Genomic DNA, 21,948 nt, shown 5'->3' with positions numbered 1-21,948 from the left:
TTATCCATATGGGACTCACCACATAAAAAGGTGAACAAAATCCTAACAGAATGCAGCAGTTGGTAAAAAGCCATTATACTGCAATTTTCATGAGGCTGACACTAGGCCAAGAAACTACAAAATGGCAGAGAGTAGGAAAAACAGTTGTAACAGGTTGTACATTGTTGGTGATTATATTTTCAGTGGCAATGAAATCTATACTCAAACAGAGTAAATGAGAAGCTGGAAGGAGCAAGGCAACCTCCAAGAAGCTGAATTATGAAAAATGTAATGATTGCAGAGGAATTTAGTGGCAACTAGTTGCTGTAGACTCATTTTGTGTAAGTTTTAACTATCAAAATCAAAGGCTTGGAGTTACCTAATAGCAGAATGTTACTGCTGGGGATTTAGCATTAAGTACTGCTTGATTTATGGTCTTATCAAATGCTGTGTCACTGTAAATGTGAAATTGATGAGATAAAACATCCAAGCATTAAGGGGAAAACTGATAAAACACAAAAAGAATAAAGAATGCAGCAAATTTCGTTAACAAAGAGCATGCAGAGAATATAATTACACCATTTAAAAGGGATTGGGGGACAACGACTCACTGCTTGGTCAGCTAATCTAGTGTAACTCTTTCATTCAGGGGTAAATTACTACAGTTTAGTTTCCCTTGTGGCAGGTTAAGAGCAGACAGAGAAAACAATTATACCAGATTTGGTTGTACTAAGGTAAGCCTTCCACCAAGCACTTGCCCACATCCATCGCCAGTTGTTTGAAGTTGGGTAAATATTTTGTCTGCACATATGCAAAGGAGGTATGAGAAGTGTGGGCATTTTGGTTTAATATGGAAAAGGAAATATAAATGTTATGAAATACCTAAATACCTGCTAGACTTTTCTGGCAGCTCTGGTAAAGAATTAAAGAAACATAATAGAAACAATAATTCAAAGACTGATAAAATGAAAGACTTAAAGCTGGAAAGCTAAGCAAAAAGAGGTAGCTTTGCTATGGGAAATAGAAAATGGTATGCAAGGACATTAAAAGAAAAAAGAAAAGAGAAACTTTTAACTAAACAGGGGTAGTCTGAAAGCTGGAGGAGGGAAGACATGGAAGAGGGAGGTCAGCAGGACTCAGAAATATCTCCACCACGCGTCTTTACTAAAGGTGTTCCTGTGCAACATATTGATGTATTTACGTTTTTATTTAAAAATATGCTTTGTTGCAAACTCTTAACAGTTGAGAAGATAATCAAATGAACAAAATGGAAGGAAAAGTAATGGGGAGTTAACACTGAAAACTAATAAGGACAGAGAAAAGTGTAATTTATTATATGGCCTATCATTTTTAGTATAAGCATTTGACATTCATCAACTACGGCTGCTGCTGGATGCAGTGGCAGACAGTGAGAGAGAGATTGAGGAATACAGTGGAGGCTGTGGTTGTTATGAAGAATTGTGATTAGTGAGATATGAGTTTACATTTTTCCCACCAAAAACTGCAAGTCACCTGAAGATGGGATAGTGCCATGGGAAGAAGATCCATTCCTTTTCATAATTCCAAAACCCTTAATTGCTTCCAGGAAGTCAAAATCCCATATTTGACTCAGGCTAAGTACAGTGGTTTAAAAAACCAGAGGCAAAATCGATTCAATCTTCACAGTTTTTCCTAAGCTGACTAGATGGAACCGGTAACAAACTGAATTTACATTCAGTGTTTGGAAGGCCAAGATAGAAGTCTGCAATGGCCGAGGACAAGAGCCTGGGGGTGCTCATGTGCACTATGCTCATTGCTAGGCTGCCTAAGGCTGATGAACCCAGCTCAGTGGCAGCCCAGGCCTAATTGGCAGCTAGGGTCTGTGGGGTGCAGGGGGAAAACACCCACCAGGGGTCTTCCCCCTCACCACCAGCTCTGAGTTGGGCTGGGCTGGGCTCACCCCAACCCCCTTCCCTTCCCTTCTCTTCCCCAGCCATCGGCTTTGACCAGGTAGGGGGGAAGGGATTGAGGGGAGAACGTGTTTACTGTTCCACCGATAGTGCCCTCCTCCCCAGCTGGGGTCTTTTTTGCACAGGAGGGAAGCACCCACCAGGGGGACTTTTCACCCCTACACAGCTTGAGCCAGGATAGCACCAGGCAGACCTGGGCTGGGGGAGGCTGGCATGGGGGTATAGAGGGGTAGTGCATTCCACCCTCTGCCCCCACTGCCCCTCTTGGACATGACAGCTGAAGAAGGGATGGGGCTGGGGAGATCCCAACTGGGCTTGAGCTGCGTGGGGGCGTGGTGGAAAGCCCTCACAGTGGGTGCTTTCCCATCTGTGCAGGGCAGATGTTGGCTGGGGGGACCAATGTGGGGGAGAGGTTCTCACCCTCTGCCCCTACCACCCTAGAGGGCTGGGGAAGGTGTGGGGCTAAGGTGATCCCAGCTGAGCTCAAGCTGTGGGGGAGGTGAAAAGCCCCCCAATGGGTGCTTTCCATCCCACACTGGGCAGACCTTGCCTGGGTGGGTATGTTCACACTCTGCCTCTCCCCTCCTCGGAGGCAGATGGTTGAAGGGATGGGTCTGAGCTAATCCCAGCCTGGCTGCAGAGGGGCAAGTGAAAAGCTCCCAAGTGTGGGCTTTCCCCTCCACCCCAAGAACCTGGCTGTGAGAGTGAGTGCCAGGTGGGAGTGCGAAGGGGTATGGTCCCCACGCTTAGAGGCAGAGGGTGGGGACAGGGTAGGGCTAAGCTGATCCCTGCCTGGCTCACTGGGTTGCAGAGGGGGGAGCAAAAAGTCACCATCACAGGGTATTTTCTTTCCCTTGCAGTACAGCCCAGGGCTAGGAGGTTTGAGGCATGGAGGTCTGTTCCTCTGCCCCCAATCCCTCTGGGCTGACAGACCTAGGCAGGAAGCAGGCTGGGGAGCTAAGGCTTTAGTGGCAGGTGGTGGCAGGGCCAACCTGGCTATGTTGGAGCAAACAGTACAGCCCACAGCTGCAAAGCATCCTGGGGTACTGAGAGTTAACTTGAAATTAGGAAGGGGTCTGGGACAGAAGTTCCATAAACAATTTTAACTTATATCAGTTATGTCTGATACCACATTCAACCAGCTTAAATCCATTTCAGCCATTTTGAAAGTGGTCTATGTGCAATGAACTTCTGTTTTGTTACAGGTTTAAACCAGTTTCCAATAACTTAAACTGGTTTATTTGTAAACTCTGTCCCTAGCCTGAAAGACTTAACTGTTTCCTCCTCAACTACAAAAAAACCCACCTCTCCAGCTTTCCTTTGACAAATATTCTTTACTGATATAAAAATCTGCAAAATTAAAATTTAGGACATCAGTGAACACATTTGATATATGCTGCACTACTACATGTTATATTATCTGGTCTTACATTCCCCTCAACAACATCTCCACTTTGCTGCTGGCCTACGTCTAGGAATTAGGCTGGAAAGGCACTGTTTGAGGTTGGTAGGCTGTCTATAAACTGAGATGGGCTTGTCCCCCAGGGCTACCTTTAGACTGTCGTCATTTTCCAGAAGGGGGTCCAGTTGTACCCCTTCATCAACAAAGACCACATTATAACAGAGATTCTAACATCTGAGGTCCATTCAACTGCTCCTTTACTGAAGTCATATATTCCATCACCTGCTTAGAGTGCCCTTCTGCTGTCTATATTGGACAGTTGGGATGATCTTTATGTGAAAGAACAAATGAACACCGATTTGACTTAAATTCCATGAAGATATACAAGCCTGCAGTATAACACTTTAACCTCCATGGACATTTCACCACTAAACACAGAGTAGCTCCTCTTAGACCACAAGTCTTTAAAAAACAACCTGAGTGGGAAATTGCAGAACAATAAATCACTGATGGATTGAATTGTGTTAAGTATGGTTTAAAGCACTGGTGGCCAACCTTCTGGCCTCTTGGGCCAGATGAGTGGTGTGAGAGTTGGTCCACAAACCAGAACCCACATGGTATTGTATACATCTGAAAGATTCAAAGAGGTATCATATGGTCCAACGCTTTATTAAAGGTTTCAGGTGACCCTTGTAATGGCATGAAAAGCAATTTGGTTTATCATACCTGCACACATTTATTGTTTTGCTTTGTTTTTTTTAAATGGTATCCCCTGATGTTTTCTGTAGTATTCAGGGGAAATATTGCTTCTTTTGTCCTTCCATTTAAATAACAAGAGTTATTTAAATTGCTTAATAATTTTATCCTTTTAATTTGAACAATTGCATTAAGATGGAATAAGGAAAAGCACAGAAATAAGAACTGTAAATAGCCATAGTCAATATTATTTATACTTACTTGATATAATAGGGCACTTTGTTTGGTGAGATTGCCCTTTCCCAGGGACCCTGGACAGAAGCTGTTAAAGGAAACAGACAAACAAACAAATAAATAAAAGACAGATGTGGAGGTCAAGTTCAAAGCAAACAGGAAAGACAACATTAATCTTCAGAATTACAATTTTACACTCGGCCACACTGATATGGGTCTTTTTGCTCAGTTGCCCATGAAGGCAGGAAGGATTAACCTGCTGTTCTGAAATTTCTGTCCTAATCTGAGTGAAATTGAACTCATTCAGCTGCAAAGATAAATGCAAAAACCTCCTTGACTGCTAAACTAAAAGAAGAGATAAGAAGCTGAACAAGCAGCCTATCTGTTTTATTGGTGTGTTCTTTTAGGGGGTTCCACTTGCTAATGCTTTCTGTGCTTTCTGGTGTTTTTTCTTCCGTTTCCTAGTTGATCCACTGTTTTCAACCTTCTAGGAACAAAATTACACCCTTGTTTACTCTCTATTTTGAATGAAGCTCAACTAAGACACTTACCAGCCCCGTATGTTGTTTATTTTCTTGTTTATTTGTTTTAAGTAGAGACCAATTTCATTTTTATTTCCTACATTATTAAATGTGCATGTGTTTTATTGGCTTTCAATAATGGCAAGCAGTGGAGAAATACCAGCATGATCACACAAAAGTGTTAAAACCAAAAGAGAATAGCACTACATAATAGCAATTCTCTCAACCTAGACTAGCAGAGCGTTAAAAACCAATGTCAGCTTACAGTAGAGGGGAAGTCTTTTATAGCAAACTTTTTTTTTAAATAAAAAAGACATCATTTCGAATAATGAAAATTCATTATCCAATAGCCAATGCTATGTGGTCTGAGCTTTAATCTAAAAGTTGGAACAATTCATAGATGTTATATACTCAGTAATGTTTTTTATATCTCTATTTGATGGTATATCCCCTTTCTTTACACAGAAGACCTTCTGGCCCATGTGACCATCCTATGACGATCCATACTGTTTGTCTAGGAAAGTTATGGTTACCTGGACCCAAAACGTAGCTAGCTGTTTGGTGCAGCACTTTAATCCCTGATTATACCATCACACTGCTAACACATATATGCTTTCATTTTGATGTATATGTTTAAAGAATGCCTCTTCAAAGCTCTAGGGGTTTTAGCAGATTTAAAATACAAATGAAAAATAATCCACACTTCACATAACTGCAAAAGTTAACCAGCTAAATAAGACCACATCATCCACCACCAATGCACCAACCTTCTGTGTCTCACCAAACACAAGAAACTCAATAAAAAAATACGAATGAAACAAGTTAAAGGTTCTAACATCTACTTTAAAATAGTTACATGGAATTAGAGCATCATGACATGACTGCAAATAAATGGATAAAGAGGAGGGATTTAAAAGAAGGCTGGAAGGTTTTATGGAACTCAAGATGAGGGAGACAACAATCAGATAGATGGGCAGCGTGAGAGAACTTGTGCCAGTCTGAAAAGGAGAATGACAGGTAACGAAATATGAGATATAGATTAGAGCTGAGGGCAAAGAGTTTGGAATAGATTTAGATGGCCCTGAGAAAATAGTGAAGAAAAATCTGGGGGTGAGAGAGGGGAGGAAGGTGGAAGGGGGAACGAGCAGATAGGAAGGAAAATGAATTTGGCAACAACAGTTTAGATAGATTGAAGAGTTATGGCACAGCTCCATCAGTACACACCTTTCCAGAGCCATCACTCATTCTCCTTGCACTCCACAGCATCTGCAGAAAAAATTATGGATGCCTTTTCCATAGATGGAGAAAGAGTTTGATGCATTCTCTTCCTATTGCATACTTTCATATTGTTTGCCTATTAAACATACCCAGTAAATATAAATGCTTGGTGCAGATGGCATGGTGCAATTGAGAAATTGCACACACTGAATGTTGAGGGCAAAACACTTCCTCCAACACAGTGTCCATCCTGCACTTGAAATGGTTGACTTTTGCCATCCTTATTTACGCTGAGTAACAAGTTAGTGCAGAAGAACTGCATTACTTTCAAGTTGCATGAAATTAGGCAGTAATCACTGTGAATAAGGAAAGTAGAATTTGGATATCAGTGAAGTTGGCTCCTATAGAAAGTATCATGTGATCATGTATTTGAAATGCATAATGTATATTTACATAGAAGGTAAAGCTCCAGCATATATATGTACATATTTGTATACACATATCATTAAGCATATTTATACATTGCAGTACATTATTTAGACTGTAAATTCTTTATAGCAAGGATCATCCTTTTATTTTGTGTTTGCATACATTTTAGCACAAAAGTCTACATTTTTGGCTTAACACTATGGTTCAGAGTTGCTTTGCTGTCTGTGATGGCAGGAGTAATGGTGAAAGTAGCAATAACAATATTAATGATAATATGATATTTGCCAACTTCCCAATATCTACAGCATAAATTAATGTTAAAGCATAATGCATTTTACAATTCACTTGGCTTCAAAAAACATCCAAAGCTAATAATGCAAAATGCCTTGTACTATCTATAAATAAGAATTAGTAAACTATAATTCTTCTTACCCCACATATTTATGTTGTAAATTATCTTTCTTAGACAATGTTAGTTTTTAATTTTCCTATCTAAGGCTAATGGATGGTATATAAACTGGTTTTAAAATACTTTGTTTACTGAGCCAGTATTTTCAAGGATTTAAAGATATTCCAAAATGACATTAATTTGAGGAGTCAAGTTGCCTTTTAGGGACTAACAGTGAGTTAAAATAATAACCTCCCCGACACCAAATCACGCATTAAAAATTACTTCCCTTTTCCCTCCTGCTATCATAAAGGCTAGTAAGCTACTACACCAAACCAAACCTTAGCTTTCATAATGGCAATACCTCTTAACTACATTCCATAAAAATGAAAGCAAATTCTAGTGATTTCTTTACAGAAGATGTTAAAATTAGGATGGGTTTACTACAACCGATCTGGAAGGGGAGTGTTTTTCCTTCATAGCAGAATTAACCTGGGCAACAGTTCTGCAGTGGTAACTTATTATCCTAGAATCTTTGATATGATAGTATTCTTGATCCATTAAAATACACAAAACAAAATAAGAACAACAAAAAGAAACCAAGAGCAGATAGTCTGCTTTCATCAAAACTAAGTGCTTTAGAAATAACAAACAATTCTATGATGTTCTGCATAATTGGATTTAGTGCTCCTTCAAGAGATTTTTGTGAGGCTGTCTGTAATATAGTTAGTTTTTGCTTTCCTGGATGATTCTAGTCTTGCATAAATTTGCGTTGACAAAATATGTGGTACCTTTTACAACTGTGCTGTGAGAATAATCATCACATTTCTGGCATAAGCCCAAACGTTAAGAACAGCTGTTTCTTATCTCTGAGTACCAGTAGAGGTTTGCCATCCATCACAAAGCCAGTGTAGGTAGTGGACATATATCTTTAATTCCTGGTAAGACTATTTTAGTACTCTATGAAAGGAGACTTTCTGGAAAATGATTTTTATACAACATGATAGCTTCCCTGTGTGTTAGTGGTACCCAAGAAATAGAGATCTCCCTATTTGCAAAGTGCAATTCAGAACTAGTTTATTGTTCTAGTTCTACATAGCATAAGAACCCATTATCATACACACCAGCTATCTGCAATGTTGACTACTGAAATTACATAGCACGGCAAAAATGATTTTTTTAAGTGGATTTAAATCTTTCTGCAGTCCATTAGCTTTCCTACATGTTAGTAATCATTTTAACAGTTGCCTCTTTTCAGTTTTATTTTTCTTCCTGTGATGTACTAAAATCTAAAACCTACCTTGTCTGTTATTGTTCAACTTAAGTGAACATATCCCATGCTGGTCAGCTTAAGCATTTTCAGAATTCAGAATGTATATACTAAAAACAGCGTTCTGGGCTTCTGTGCAGCAATATTTTAATCTATGCAGGGGTCTGACTAGAAAGTTATATAGGATGATGGCATCATTTTTAGCTGTGTAATAGATGCAATTCAAAAATAACTTCATAAATATTCAATGTAGCTATACCACTAAGAAAATAATACATGAAAATCATGTAAATTTACGAAAGGTTAACTGTGCCCCTAAATAGTCAGTACCAAGTTCAGTTCAAACCGATCTAATATAAATACATGTAAAAACTATTCTCATGGACTACACTGTTAAGAAAGTCCACCTTCACATCCACCCTGACATGGCCTCAATTTAAGTTTTCAATTCTAAGTACAGGGAAAATCACTGGCATCTGCTATCTCAGAGTAGTTATGGGTAACAGCAATTTTGATGGAAAACATACCATGCCTCACTTTGTTCTACCATGTGATTTTCAGACTGTTTTCCTTTATAGAATTTCATTTAAGTTACCTCCATACAAAGCTCAGGTCTGGAATTACACATATACTCTGAGTCAAGACTGGTAATGTTCACCATTTGGCCATTCTAGCTACATTTCAGCAAAGTTCTTAATATGCACATAATTTTAAGTATGTAATTTTAAGCTGGAGTCAATTAAACTATTAGTAGTAGTTGTAGCAGTACTACTACTACGACTACCACTAATAGTTTCATTGACTTCAACTTCTGTTATTCTTTTACTGAGGATAAATTATTAATAATTATTATTTTGTTCAAATATGCAGCTACTAATATTTTTTAATCTCACACCTCTTTTAATACTAGTTTAATCATTTGTTTAGTTATCATATTTGTGGCTTCCGGTAAAGCCTGTTAGGGTACAGACAGAAGTGACAATTTTTGCCTGATCTGGCTATAGTAAGCAATTTAGAGCTGTGATCAAACACAACTGCATGGCTACAGACAGCTTCTAAAATGGCCGATCAGGTTAAAATCTGACCCAGCATTGCATGAGGTATCAGATAAGGATGTTTCAAAATGGAGTGTCTTTTATAACTTGTGTCTACAGAGCTCCCAACTGGTTTCTGTTTTCAGAATGGGAGGGGTGAAAGGGAGAAGAGGGAATTCAGTCTGGGGGGCGGGGGTTAGCCTCCCCTGGAGAGTGGGGCAAGTATTTTGGAGCCCCTGCTCCCCAGGGTAGTAGGGGCTCCAATTTACCCACCTTCAGCACCAGCTAGGAAGCCCCAAGAACAAGCTCCTTCTACTACCTTTCCCCATTCTCATTCTGAAAACATTAAGCCCTGGCAGAGAGCCCTGGCCACTGCCAGGGGAAACAGGCTGCATGCTCCCAGCCCACAGCTAGATTCCCTTCCCCCCTGGAACCAACAATGAACTTCTGTTTGGTCTGTAACTGAAAACGCTTGGCAGAAATTGTTCTGAGTTACAGCTGGGAGCTGTACTTCAGTCTGCACCCTTACTGTTCTGCTGGGCCTAGCTGGGCAGTTCCATACGCTGGGCAGCAGCAGTGCACAAGGTAGTGTTTGTGGCTGGGTCACTGCAGCATTGACAGCAGCTGCTATTTTTTGCACACCTGCCCTAAAACTGGAACCCTCCCTTAGTTATGCTACCATTTTCAGGTATGTAAATCACAAACTCATGTGTGTGTACAGCTGCCTTGCCCTTTCAGTTTTCATAAATGGATGAACTAAGCACAATGAAATGTACGCTTGCTTATATCATTAGAAACAAGCTACTCTTAATCTATATGGACGTTAAAATGTTCTCATGGTACCTTTCTTCATGGCACGCTGAATCAAAATTTCCCTTCTCTAATCAGTTATAGCAGGCTATATAAAGGCTAGTTACCATATATAGAGCTGCATGTCAATGGTACAAGGTTGTGTAATTTGTGAAGTTTTTTGGGGATCCTTGCAATGAAAGGTAGGGCATTCCTATAAAATATGATTTACAGATGGCTTATTTCAGTATTATGCGCATTTGTCATTGAGATAAGTTATGCTGTAGAGCAATCTGATCCTCTGTTTAATGCCTCACTGTGTAGTTGAGAAACTTATGTCAGGATATATTGACTAAAAGATTTAAAAGTTACGGGAAATAATCATCAATCAACACCTGTCTGTCACAGAAAGTGCGCTTTGTGGGGCCATTTGCTCCCAGCTCTGAGCCCATATAGTTGTATATGTGGGGAGAATGTCAGGAATTTAAGTGAGGTGTCCAGTTAAATTCCTTTCTGATTTCTACAACTGCTAAATCCAAGTAAAAACTCATTTCTTCTCTGTCTGCACCAACATACAACACAATGTTTTAATATTACCCCTTATGCTTTTGAAGACAGACTGATTATCCATAAAAGATTTCAACATATGAAAAGGGACAACATTACAGTGAGTTGCTCCATAAGAATTGTAAATGAGGCCTTCCATGTCTGCAATAACTGCTGAAGTCTTTTTATGGCCAACTTGTAAGATAATGTTTCTCACCAATAACACTCAGCCATGTATTGCTACCATGTAGACAATGCACTCATTGGTCACATTACAAATGGTAAACAACATTTGCAGAAATTTCCGGAAATCATTTGTTCCTCAAAAGAAAAAAATCAGCCTAATGCTTACTTTGTCACAGATGCCACAGTTATACAGATCAACAACAAAACACAAAACTATTTTGTGTAAAAAGGATACTGTCAGCTAGACAACTACTGTATCTATTGTTCAGTTTCATGTATCCCAATTTAGAAAAGTTTGTAAATTACTAACAAGTCTAATAATCAATGTCCATTGTACTCAACCTATTAAGAAGAAAATCTCTAAAATTGCTTTATTGCATTGAATCAATTGTGGTTTTTGTGCAGAGGGAGAAAGACAATTAAAAAAAAAATATCTTTGATAAACATTTCAAGTCTTATAGAGCCAAACATAACAGGATGAGTTCTGACATACAGAAAATAGCCCCATTGCTTTGTACGCCTAATATTTCAAAACATAAGGAATATGCTTTAAAATGAGCACAAGTTATAGCTAGTGACAACTCTGGCATGCTATTAACTACTTCACTGCTAAACTCTGTTGCAGCATAGTGGTTTTTCAGTGCCAGCATTTCAAAGGTGTTTCAGTGAAGATATAACAGATACAGGAGGCAATATCTGGGGCAACTTATATCTCAGTGATGCAGCAGGCACCAACCCCTCCCCACATTTTATGCACATAATACTCATCTAACAGCAAAGAACAGATTGTGAGTATCTGTGATATACTCAGTAATGTATAAACCTGTTACCATCAGAGACTAAAACAAATGACTCTACTAATAATGCTGTTACCAAACACTGAGGCCATTTTACCAAAAACAGCAACTGCTTTAAAATAAAATAAGTAATATATTTTTAGAGATATGCCAAATGAAATCCAGTGACGTAGGGGAAATATCTATTTTCCATCAAATATTTTCATTGTCTGTACATTTTTTTAAATGGACAACTTCCTCCATCATCAAAACTTATTAATGCCGTGACAAATGAGGGTGGGGGAAGGGGAGGAACCCCCCCCCAGACTTTTATGTGAGCAGAACTACTGAAATTTATCATTTTGTCTAGAGATCTGAATGCTACGGCTTTTACACTGCAAAATATTATTTGCAGGAGGGACAGCTTGCATAACACTAACATTGTGTAAATTCTAATTCATCATGAATCAAATTTATCAATATGCTCTGCACAGCTGTACTGCAGTCAACCTCTTTCAGAGAGGGAAATGTAAAGGAACATTAAAAAGCAGCAAACAGCAGGACTGATCATTTATATGACATGCTGCCTCTTGAACCATAGAATGCAGTTCTATTAATTTTCTCCAAAAACACCTGCGCTATGTCAACGCTAGCATTTTTCTTAAAATTACCAGCAGCCAATTTATCCCTACTCTTGTTATTACAAGTAAATTTGCATTAGTAGTAATGCAGTGGTGGGACATTTTAAAAAAGATGGTAGACACAGCGCATGTGCATACAGCACCATTCCTTTCAACTTTTAACATGCTTCACTCATTAAGTAGGTCTTGAACTTAAAATTGCTGCCCACTGCTGCTGCTAAATCATTTTTCCTTTGATGATGATAGTAGTAATGGCAAGAGCTGTGAAGTGAAACATCCAATAAAGATTACTTTTTATTCTCAGTACTTTTACAATTTCCTTTCTTTTTCTTCTCTTTTTGTATGTGAAGTTGGTTTTCTTTGAAAAGTTCAGGATTGGAAGCCCTGGAGAATGAAATCTCCTACTGAGTGCTGCCCTGTTGGTTCAAATCCTACTTGCAGACTAAGGATGGTGGATTTTGCTCCTTTCAAATCCAACATAGTTTACTCCCATATAATTTAGTAGTCAGCTTTGTGTGGCTAAACTGAAAATTACTTGCATGCAGTAAAATGTTGCCATCCAGAGTTTCAAAAGGATTGTAAGACTAAGACCTGAAGTAACATGCAGTTTAAAGCAGAGTAGAATAATGGGTAGTTCAGAATAAAGGCAATGGCATGTTGTGTTTCAAATAGTAAGCTGATCATTGCAGGGGACAGAAAAAGATTCTCCAGCCCCCAGTTTACAGTCCTGAACAACTGATTGCAAGCACAATATGAAACTAGTCCCTAACTGTGTTGTATGCTCTAGAAACAGACAAAAGAGGCAAGCCCTGCACAGATTACATTCTAAAAATGGGTGGACTTAACTGTGTCAAAATCCAATGTTCCCATAAACAGCCAGCCCAAAGTTATGCTTGTGTATTATGCACCTCACACTTTTAAGAGGGAGTACCTTTATGGCTGACAAAAATAGCTCAGCTTCTATGCCCAACTCAGTCTTTAGCGGCTGCTTGATTTAAGACTTCTGATAATGGGGTCAAATCAAACAGGGCCCAATTTTTCATTGGAGAATACTATCAGGCAAGTATAACTATTTCAACAGGTGCATGATCAGGCTACTGATGTCAAAACTGTCACTAGCCAGGATGATTTTTGTTGACTGCAAATAATTTACATAAGAGCCAAAATTGAGATAGTGGAAAGTGACTAAGCAAATTTTTTTTTTTTTGCAGTTTATGAGCTGTCAGCTTTGTCAGGCAGATGAAGTAAGAAAGTAGTGAGGGGAAAAGAAGGCATTTTAGCACTGGAAGTTTAAACAGCAGAACATGTTACACACCATCCAGAGACCCCTGTCCTGTTTCTAAAGGCTAAACATAAAGGAGAGTTTAGTTTTCAAATATTAATAAACCAAAGACATCTGAGGCCACTGTGTATCTACTTCTGAATGTTAATGAATAATTCTAATGGTAATTACAAATTTCCATTTTTACAGAATATTGGCATGTTAAGCTAAAAATAATTTGAGAAAATTTTCTAAAAATAATTTGAGAAAATTGGTCCTGATCTCTACAGCTATTTATAAAAAATGAAAAGGCCATTACATACAGAAAGGAAAAATTTCACTTTATTTCCCTGTTTTGAATATCAAAATCACAGCTAGGTACATCCAGTTAATGTTTAAGTCATAGAAATCCTACAAGCCAGAAAAGTCTGGACAGATGTAAACAAACCCTTTAAACCTGCAGACTTAAATGTTTTTCCTTTACCCAAATATTGATTGGCCCCCCTTATCTTGAAAAAATCTGAGATCATGTCTAAACAGCTGATATTTTGGAACTACAGACTGAATCAGCACTTGTGAGCAAGGATAACTAACCCATGTTCTCCAAAACAAGTTTGGTAATTGCCAGTTTTATCTGTGTATTATTTCACTGAGTCACTTTGTCGACACGGTATTCTTGATAACAGCTGGTCTCCTAGTGGGATCAGGCTGCAAATTACAAGTTCTGCCTGTATCTTTAAAAGTTGTAACACCTTCTATTTTTTACTGATCACAAGTGATGCATGTGAATGAGCAACAGCATTAAAAACCAGGACTGATGGCAGACTGGTTTAACACTGTGAGCCACATTAAAAACTTCTTGACATCTCTCCTACCTCTCACTTATTGTATCTTAAGAAGTAATAACCATTCCTACAAGTACAGATGGGTCCTCCAACAAGAGACTATGAATCCTATTCTTTGTAAAAGGCAGCATCACAGATCAAAACAAAAGACAAGTCAACAAAGTACCATTTTTACAGAGGAGTCAGCAGTGACTCGAAATTTGAAGTCATTTGCACCTACTGCAGGACTGCAGGTCCTCTTTTTCATAAATAAGTTATTGTGTTTTGTCATCAAATTAAGTACAATAATGCTTTAGGGGCCAGAAGAAATTTCTAAGTGATGCTTTTAGTCAAATATTTACTAAGCTTGCAAAGGGAATTTTTAACAAATTTGCTTAATTTTCAAAAAAAAATTGTAATTTTTTTCATGCAGTAATTTGGTATGCCTACACTGCCTCTGGACTGTACTAGGGAGAGCCAAATGGAAAGACAGCACATATGTTCCATGTGTACCAGGCTTCAAAATAAATATAGCCACCCTAGAATACATACCAATAAGCTCACTATCTAGGGTATATTTACTGCTACACCCCAAACCTGTTTTAAGGGTAGCTACGTTCAGAAGCAGATCCAGGATTTTTCAACAAGGGGTACAACAGGACTGGATGGGTGGTTGTACCCCCCTCCAAGGCTACTGTCCCCTGCACTGGGACAAACAGCCCATGCCTCAGGAGCAGCTGTTCCCAAAGCAGGTAAGAATTAATCCCTTTCCCCTTCCAGCTCAAAGGTACATCTTCTCTCCTCCCTTCCCACCCCCACCAACCTGCTCTTGCCATTATTGCTAGTATCTCAGGACATGAGAACTAGGCTCAGCCTGGGGCAGCAGCAGTAATACCGGTGTAAAGCAGGCAGATTTCCCCTCCTTGTGCCTGCTCCTGGGCTGGCAGGGAACACCTAAAGGGACCAAGCAGGAAGCGGAAGCCCTCCTGCCACTGCTGCTGTCCCAGGCTGAGCCCAGTCCCTATGTCGCCTGGCTGAAACAGGACAAGGGCAGCAGCAGGAAGGGGGCAGGAGAAGGGAGGGAGAGGGAGGGAAGGAAGCATGCTTCTGAGCATGGAAGGGAAGGCAAGGGGGGAATTCTTACTTTCTTGAGGACTTAAGAAAGTCCCTGGCTGCTTTTCCTGCTACGCAGTCAGAAACAGGGGTGCAGCCATACCACTATACTCGCTCTGGATCTGCCTCTGGTTACACTACATCCCTTGCAGGGTGCAGCACTTGTGGAGCAAGCATGCTGTGCTTCACTGAGGCCGTGGCTACTACAAATCTTTTCTGATGTGGATGTAAGTTTTCCCTAATCAGAGTCTTCACAAACTAAAAACATCACCAATACACACAATGACACAATAACATGGACACTGGCCACTGCTGACATTTATCAAGCTCTATCTCAACAGCTACTTTTATTAAGTCTGACAGTCTTAATCCGCTAGCTCCAATCTTTTAAAAACCAAGGGGCCAGAAGAGGCAAAAGGAAGCCTGGGGCTGAGGAGACGGGGTTCTGTAGGAGTTCAGAGAGGTCTGTGAACAATGATAAAGGAGGCAGGCAGAATGAACTGAGCTTAAGGGGCTGAGCAGTGTGTTCAGTGCTGAGGTCAAAGGGGTCAGCAGGAATGTTTGGGTGGCCTGGGGGAATTGTGTACAAGGAGAAGAGTGGGAGCTCACATTAGACTGAAATTCTTGGATGTACTGGGGGACAGCCCAGAGCATCTGTTCCAAGGTACAGGCATAAATTGCTCATCTGGCACTGCTTTCTTTATTCACTGCCATGGAGAGATCCTCTAAATCCCTCTGTCATGGAGTCCACATGCCCTCCCAATCACAGACTACTGTGGCTTTGTCTAGTCTCTGAGAGGATTCCCTCCCTGCAAAGCTAGCTCAGTGCATGGCTTCTATAGCAGAGGTGAGGAGAAGGCCTGGCTCCTTAGACTTTTCAGTTCCCAACCCTCCCTGGCTGCTCTGTGCTTCTGACTCAGAGATCTAGCACCTGGTTCAGCTCCTGAGAGAGGGACTTTATCTCACTGGGAAAAACAAGTGCAACCCAAAGTTCCAAGCAGCAAAATAAACATCTTTTCAATGCAAATGTTTATTGGGATGAAGGCCAGAGAACAAGACAACCCTGCCCCCTCCAAAAGGTTAAGCAATTTCTGTCCACAATCCAGCTCATGCATCCCAGAGTGCCATCAAGTTAATGCTAAGGTCTGCCAGTATAGCAGTGTGAGCGGAGTGGAACATGGCTGGTGCCACACAGAGTCTGGGATGTGGCTGACAGAAAAAAATCAAAAAACGACCCCCTCCACCCTCCTCCCCTCTCAGACATGCTAACTAAAGTTAGGTAACTGAATGAAGAATGCCTTGCACAAGAAATCTAACTTTGGTCCAACTATGCAGTTGGTCCAATAAAAGATCTCTTGCCAAAAATAATCCTTGCCTGACAAATATTTACAGAATTCTTCCTGAGCATTATTATTCAGCAATTTTAAACTGGAAATAACTTCTGTAAAAATCATCCTCAAAAAACCCTTGCATTGTTGCTCTACAACATCACTCTAACAGTACTGTAAATATCTGTAATGTTTCTGAAGGAATTTGAAAGAAGTAAAATTGCCTATTAGCTATAACTCCTTTTGTGCACGTGAGACCGCACCACTGAAGTCCTAGCCATTTTCAATGAAATTGTAACCTGTCAAACCTGCTTCCTAATACAATCTCCTGCTTTATAGGGTAATTCTCTTCTGGTGGTTGTGAGTATCATGTTCTGTGGCTTTTCTACTCTATACCTGCATCCAGTCTAGTAAGGGAAAAGGGAATGGAATGTGACTAGAGCATTTCAGTGCCACCTGTTTCCTGAGACAGGGCTGGATTAATGCTGTACACAGCCCTAAATTCACCTCATTTACAGTAATAACCAGCGCAGAGTAGGCCCTGGTGTGGAAGCCATAAAGGTGACTCAGTCACCTGCTGCAAAGGAACTGCTTGTACTAAGCATGCACAGGGAGAGTGGAACCACATGCTTCCAGATGGAACAATAACAATTCCAGCTGCTCACTGTAAATGACATTCTCGTGCAAGGTGCAATATAACCTAACTTACTTACTGGGCACATCTACATGAGATGCTTAACTGTGCAGTAGTGTAGTTTACTGTGCAATAAGTGTGTGTATCTACACATGTGTATGTTTATTGCGCAGTAAAAATAATTTACTTGCAATTAGTTACTGCATAGTTTTGCAAGTGTAGATGCAACCTGGGAGCAAATTTACTCCCAGGTCAGCCCTGCCACTAGAGGGCCAGCTTGAGGCTAGCCCCAAGGCTCTGGGCTGGGCTGCCTCTATAGCAGGCACTGCCTCAGGCCTTTAGAAGCCTGCAGACACTCAGAGCCCTGGAACACACCAGCAGGGAGCCTGAGGCCACTCCAGGCCCCTGTGTCCCCCTGGGCAGGCCAGGCACACTACTCCTGGCCAGGGAAGCATCTGGCCAGAGAGCAGCAAGTGGGGCTGGCTTTTGACAAGAGCTGCTAGGTGCTGGCAGCTGCAGCGGGAGCCTGGAGCTCCTCCTGGTGGCAGCAGGGGCCCAATGCAGGACCCCAGAAAGCGGGAGCAGATTGACAGAAATCTGCTTCCATTTACCTGCCCATGTAGATGCTTTCTGGGCACAATTTACTTGTGAGTAAACTGGTGATGCATCAAATGCATGTGTAAACACACCCACTTAAAATTCTAATACTGTAAAATTCTAAAAGCCTAAATCTGTCTGTCCGTCCATCCGTACTGCTTTACTCATGCTCTGATTGGCTGACAGACAATCAGAGCATGAAGAAGCATTCTGACAAAAGGCAGCCTGCTGCCATGATGGTGGGGACACAGGGGATGGAGCAGGGGGAGTGGGGAGGCGGTGGCAACAGGGCAGACGGAAGGGAGCCGAGGCCAGCCCTGATCCCTGCAGCTAATGTGTGTGGTGGGGGGAGTGGGCCTGGGCCCAACACAAGGGTGGGGAGCGGGCCCAGGACCAGGCCAAGCATGTGGGGGGGAGTGGGTCCAGGCCCAATGCAAGGGGGGGAGGTGAGAAACAGGCCTGAGTGGGGGAAAAGCTGGGGGCAGAAGGGGAACAGCAGGCCCAGCCTGACATGGCTGCAGCAGTGACTGGGGGAGGGAAGTAGTGGGCCTCCTGTGACCTGGGGGGGGGTAGCAGGCCCAGACCCCCAGCAGCAGGAGGGAAGGGGAAGGGGAAGGGGAAGCAGGCCTGGACAGGGGAGGGGGCTGGGGCCTGCCCACTCCCCCACATCATTCTTGATGAGCAATTGGCTAGTTTCTTTATATTTTCTCTGTGAACACTTTTTTCTCCCAGCTTTGTGCCTTTATATCAAATGCATGTGCTATATTCCATATCCCCCTATGTTCCTCACCTTCCTTCTTGAGGGCCTTTATTTGCAGCAACCTATAATGAGTTGTCACATTCTTATTAGGAAATAACTAAAAGACAGTTCAGATATAACTTTAAATTATTCCAGACAGAGATTACAATAGAAGATTTAACTTTATCTGAAGCAATGTTAATACAGCCCTATACTGGCTTCTAAAATGTGTTCTATGTCTTGTAATTAAGGTACCCAAAAAAACCCATGCAATAACAAAACCCATTCAACTTAGTTCAGGATCATATTTAAACATTAAGCACTGATGTGGGAATCCTACAAATCAGTGGAAGGACTGAAGGGAGAAGGAGTGCAGTGAAGGAACTGAGGAGAGAAATCAAGATCCACAACTCAAAACCTTTTTCTTCACTTCATTTAACAGACTCTCTGCATTTAGATAAAATGGCATACAGCTTAGAGACAACATAGGGTATATTGTATTATCAAAAGATTTAGCACAGGGGATGGAGCTCCTGAATTTGGTCTTACACCAACCCAAAGACATTTTTAAGACATTCCTAATATTAAATATGTGCATGACCTTATTTGTATGCATGTATGTAGAACACATTTCTAGACTGAATGCTGTTATCAGTGGACAAACTGTTAACCAACTTAGAAAACAGTTTATTTTTAAAATCACAATGCAACATTAGATTCTAGACTTATTCTAGACTTATTTCTGAGTGCTTGAAAACCAAGTTCATTCTGAATCTGAATGCAGCTGTTTAATAACACTAACATATATTTTCAATAAGAGCCTTCAGTGGTTTTCCCTTGGCATGTCTGAAGCAGCAGGGGACTATTATCCTGTGACAGTGCTCTATCTATTCCACGGATATAATCCCTTTAATATTATTTAAACTGTTACTATTTACTCTTTTCTTCAGTTACAATACAGCAACTCTCTAGTGTGGTGCTTCAAAAGTATTTCAAGTTGTCTTTCAATGCACTTCAAAATATCATTAATACAGTGCTGAAGGAGTGTGTGTGTGGTATGGAGGACAATAGAATCACCGGCGAAGTTAACGACAATCAAGTTTTGAAAAGTTTTTTAAAAACTGTTTTTCTCCATTCTGGGTTTTGCTTGTCTTACCACCATTCTGAACCAAGAAATTAGGCAAGGCTCTAAATAGGAAAGGTTTTTCTTGTGAGCCCTACTTGCCCCTCTAAGGATCATAGGACAGTAAGGCTGGAAGAGACCTTACAAAGTCATCTATTCCAGGCCCCTGCTCAAGACTAAACAATCCCAGCCAAGTGTCCGTCTAATGTGCTCTCAAAAGTTTTCAAGGACTTCCAAATTTCGAAATCCCACAACTTCTCTAGGTAGCCTGTTCCAATACTTGACCATGCTCATAGTCTGAAAGTTCCTTTCAATTTGTGACCTAAATTTTCCCTGAGGAAGCTTGAGGCCTTTACTCCTAGTCCTGTCCCCAAGAGCCACAGAGAAAAGCCCATCTTCATCCTCTCTGTAATTACTCTTCAGGTATCTGAAGACTGTTATCAAACCCCTCCCTTAGTCCTCTCTTCTCCAGACTAATTTTTTCAGCGTTTGCAGGTATTAAATTTAGGCATGCTTAGCCTAATTTCACCATTTTTAATGCACATTAAGGGCATGCATGTGTAGACATGTGGCTGTAATGCTTATTAAATTAGGCTAATACTCATTAAAACGCATGTCATGTAGAAGTGCCCTATGGGTACTTTCAATGGGTACTTCTAGGTGTATCCTATATGCTCCCTGGATGGAGCCATGCTCTATTCAAACCTATGCTTAATATCACAAAAATACTTGCCAAATACAAATTCTCACATTAATACCTTGATGTCTACTGTAACTCATGTACCATAAGAAAAGCAAGCAGGTGGGAGTACAGGGGAAGGGATTGCATCTTAGTTCCCAAAACATCCTAGTCTAAAAGTAAAGGAATTAACATGAAATAACTGACAAAAATCTACTTTAGCAGTAATATATGAGTAACAACATAACAGAAATAATAACATTTTTTTCCCATAGATTATAGGGCCAGAGGGACCACTTTAATGACCTAGTCTGACCTGCTATATAACACAAGCCACATGACTTCTCTAAATGAATTTCTTTTTGAACTAAAGCATATTTTTTAGGGAAACAAAATTCCTATCTTGATTTTTTAAAATCGCAATAATGAAGAGAATCTACAATAACATGATTAAATAATATCAATTTGTGAACAAAAAACTAAAGAAATATACGGGTTACTTTCACAAGGGGATTGGGTTAAAAAGACATTAGGCTGCCTGGTTTAGTAATGCTGCTATAAAGCTTAGCAAAATTAATTAACAAGACAATCTAATATTGTAAATGCTTTCAGCCTTGTAAATTTTTCCATAAGAACAGTCAATTTCATTGAACTAGCATCCCAGAATTGGCATGTAGTAATCCTAACCCCCCATAGTAATAGAATGTGAGCAGAAATGAGAAAGAACTCAATGAGGGTGGGTAGCTGCTCACGTCTACATTTATTCTTAACTCCCAATAGCACAATCAGCATATTCTTAGGGACAGTGAGGTTTATTACTTTTTGTATCTATTTATAGCAGTACAGTGGTTGCTACAGGTGATTTTTTTAGGGCAAAACACTTGCAGACTGAAAGCAGGGTTTTCTTTAGAAGAGTTCTAATCTTTACTGTAGTCAAGACATTCTGTGATACCAGAAGTAGTGTCAATATTTAGTATAGAGTTTTTGTCTGGATAATACTATGGGGTGGCTTAATACTACACAAGCACAAATACAGAATTGCACTTGCTTCTACTAGCATCTAGATACTATGTATTTATGGTGTATGCACAGGCATATATAGATAATATTTATTTCAAACTGTATTTTATTTAATGAGTTGGCAATAATCCTCACTGAGAACTTTCAATCTAGAGTGAAAGCATGTAGCATAATTCTTAGGAATACCTTTGCACTGATAACAATAGCCAAGTGAACTTTATACTGGTAGTTGTTTCTCATCACGACTGGATTTTATGAACTTGTTCTTTAACCCACAATAAATATTTACTGTGGAATTATAAAACCTTTGGTAATGGGTAGGGATCTCCTTAAATCATGGTGAGACTGAACGATTTTCACAGGTTGGTCGCAGCATAAAGAGCAAATTTCACAGAGATCATTCAAATGTGATCTGCTAGCCCTGCCCCTCAGTGCTCATTGGTGGTGTGTTCCCAGCATGGCAGGAGGGAAAGGGGGAAGCTGCCATTTTGACTGTTGGCTGCTCTTCATGCAGGCCCACCCCTTGGCACTGACTGGTGAAGCCCTGGCAGAGGAAGGATAAGGGGGCAGCC

The 21,948-nt window shown here is 40.4% G+C and overlaps 1 protein-coding gene across 10 annotated transcripts in view; it reads right to left on the bottom strand.

Moving 5' to 3' along the window:
• DMD (dystrophin) overlaps positions 1-21,948 on the bottom strand; it is a 1,922,593-nt gene that overhangs the window by 159,869 nt on the left and 1,740,776 nt on the right. For all 10 annotated transcript variants that reach the window (XM_019529123.1, XM_019529125.1, XM_019529122.1 and 7 more), the window contains one exon: positions 4,288-4,348. In XM_019529123.1, coding sequence (XP_019384668.1) covers positions 4,288-4,348 — 61 coding nt within the window. The remainder of the gene's footprint in view (positions 1-4,287; positions 4,349-21,948) is intronic.

This window comes from Crocodylus porosus, unplaced genomic scaffold (genome assembly GCF_001723895.1).
Source record: "Crocodylus porosus isolate Cpor-Errol unplaced genomic scaffold, CroPor_comp1, whole genome shotgun sequence".
In the NCBI taxonomy this organism is placed as follows: Eukaryota; Metazoa; Chordata; order Crocodylia; family Crocodylidae; genus Crocodylus; species Crocodylus porosus.
Note: the sequence above shows the minus strand (reverse complement) of the source record. Positions and strands in the feature narration are given on the sequence as shown.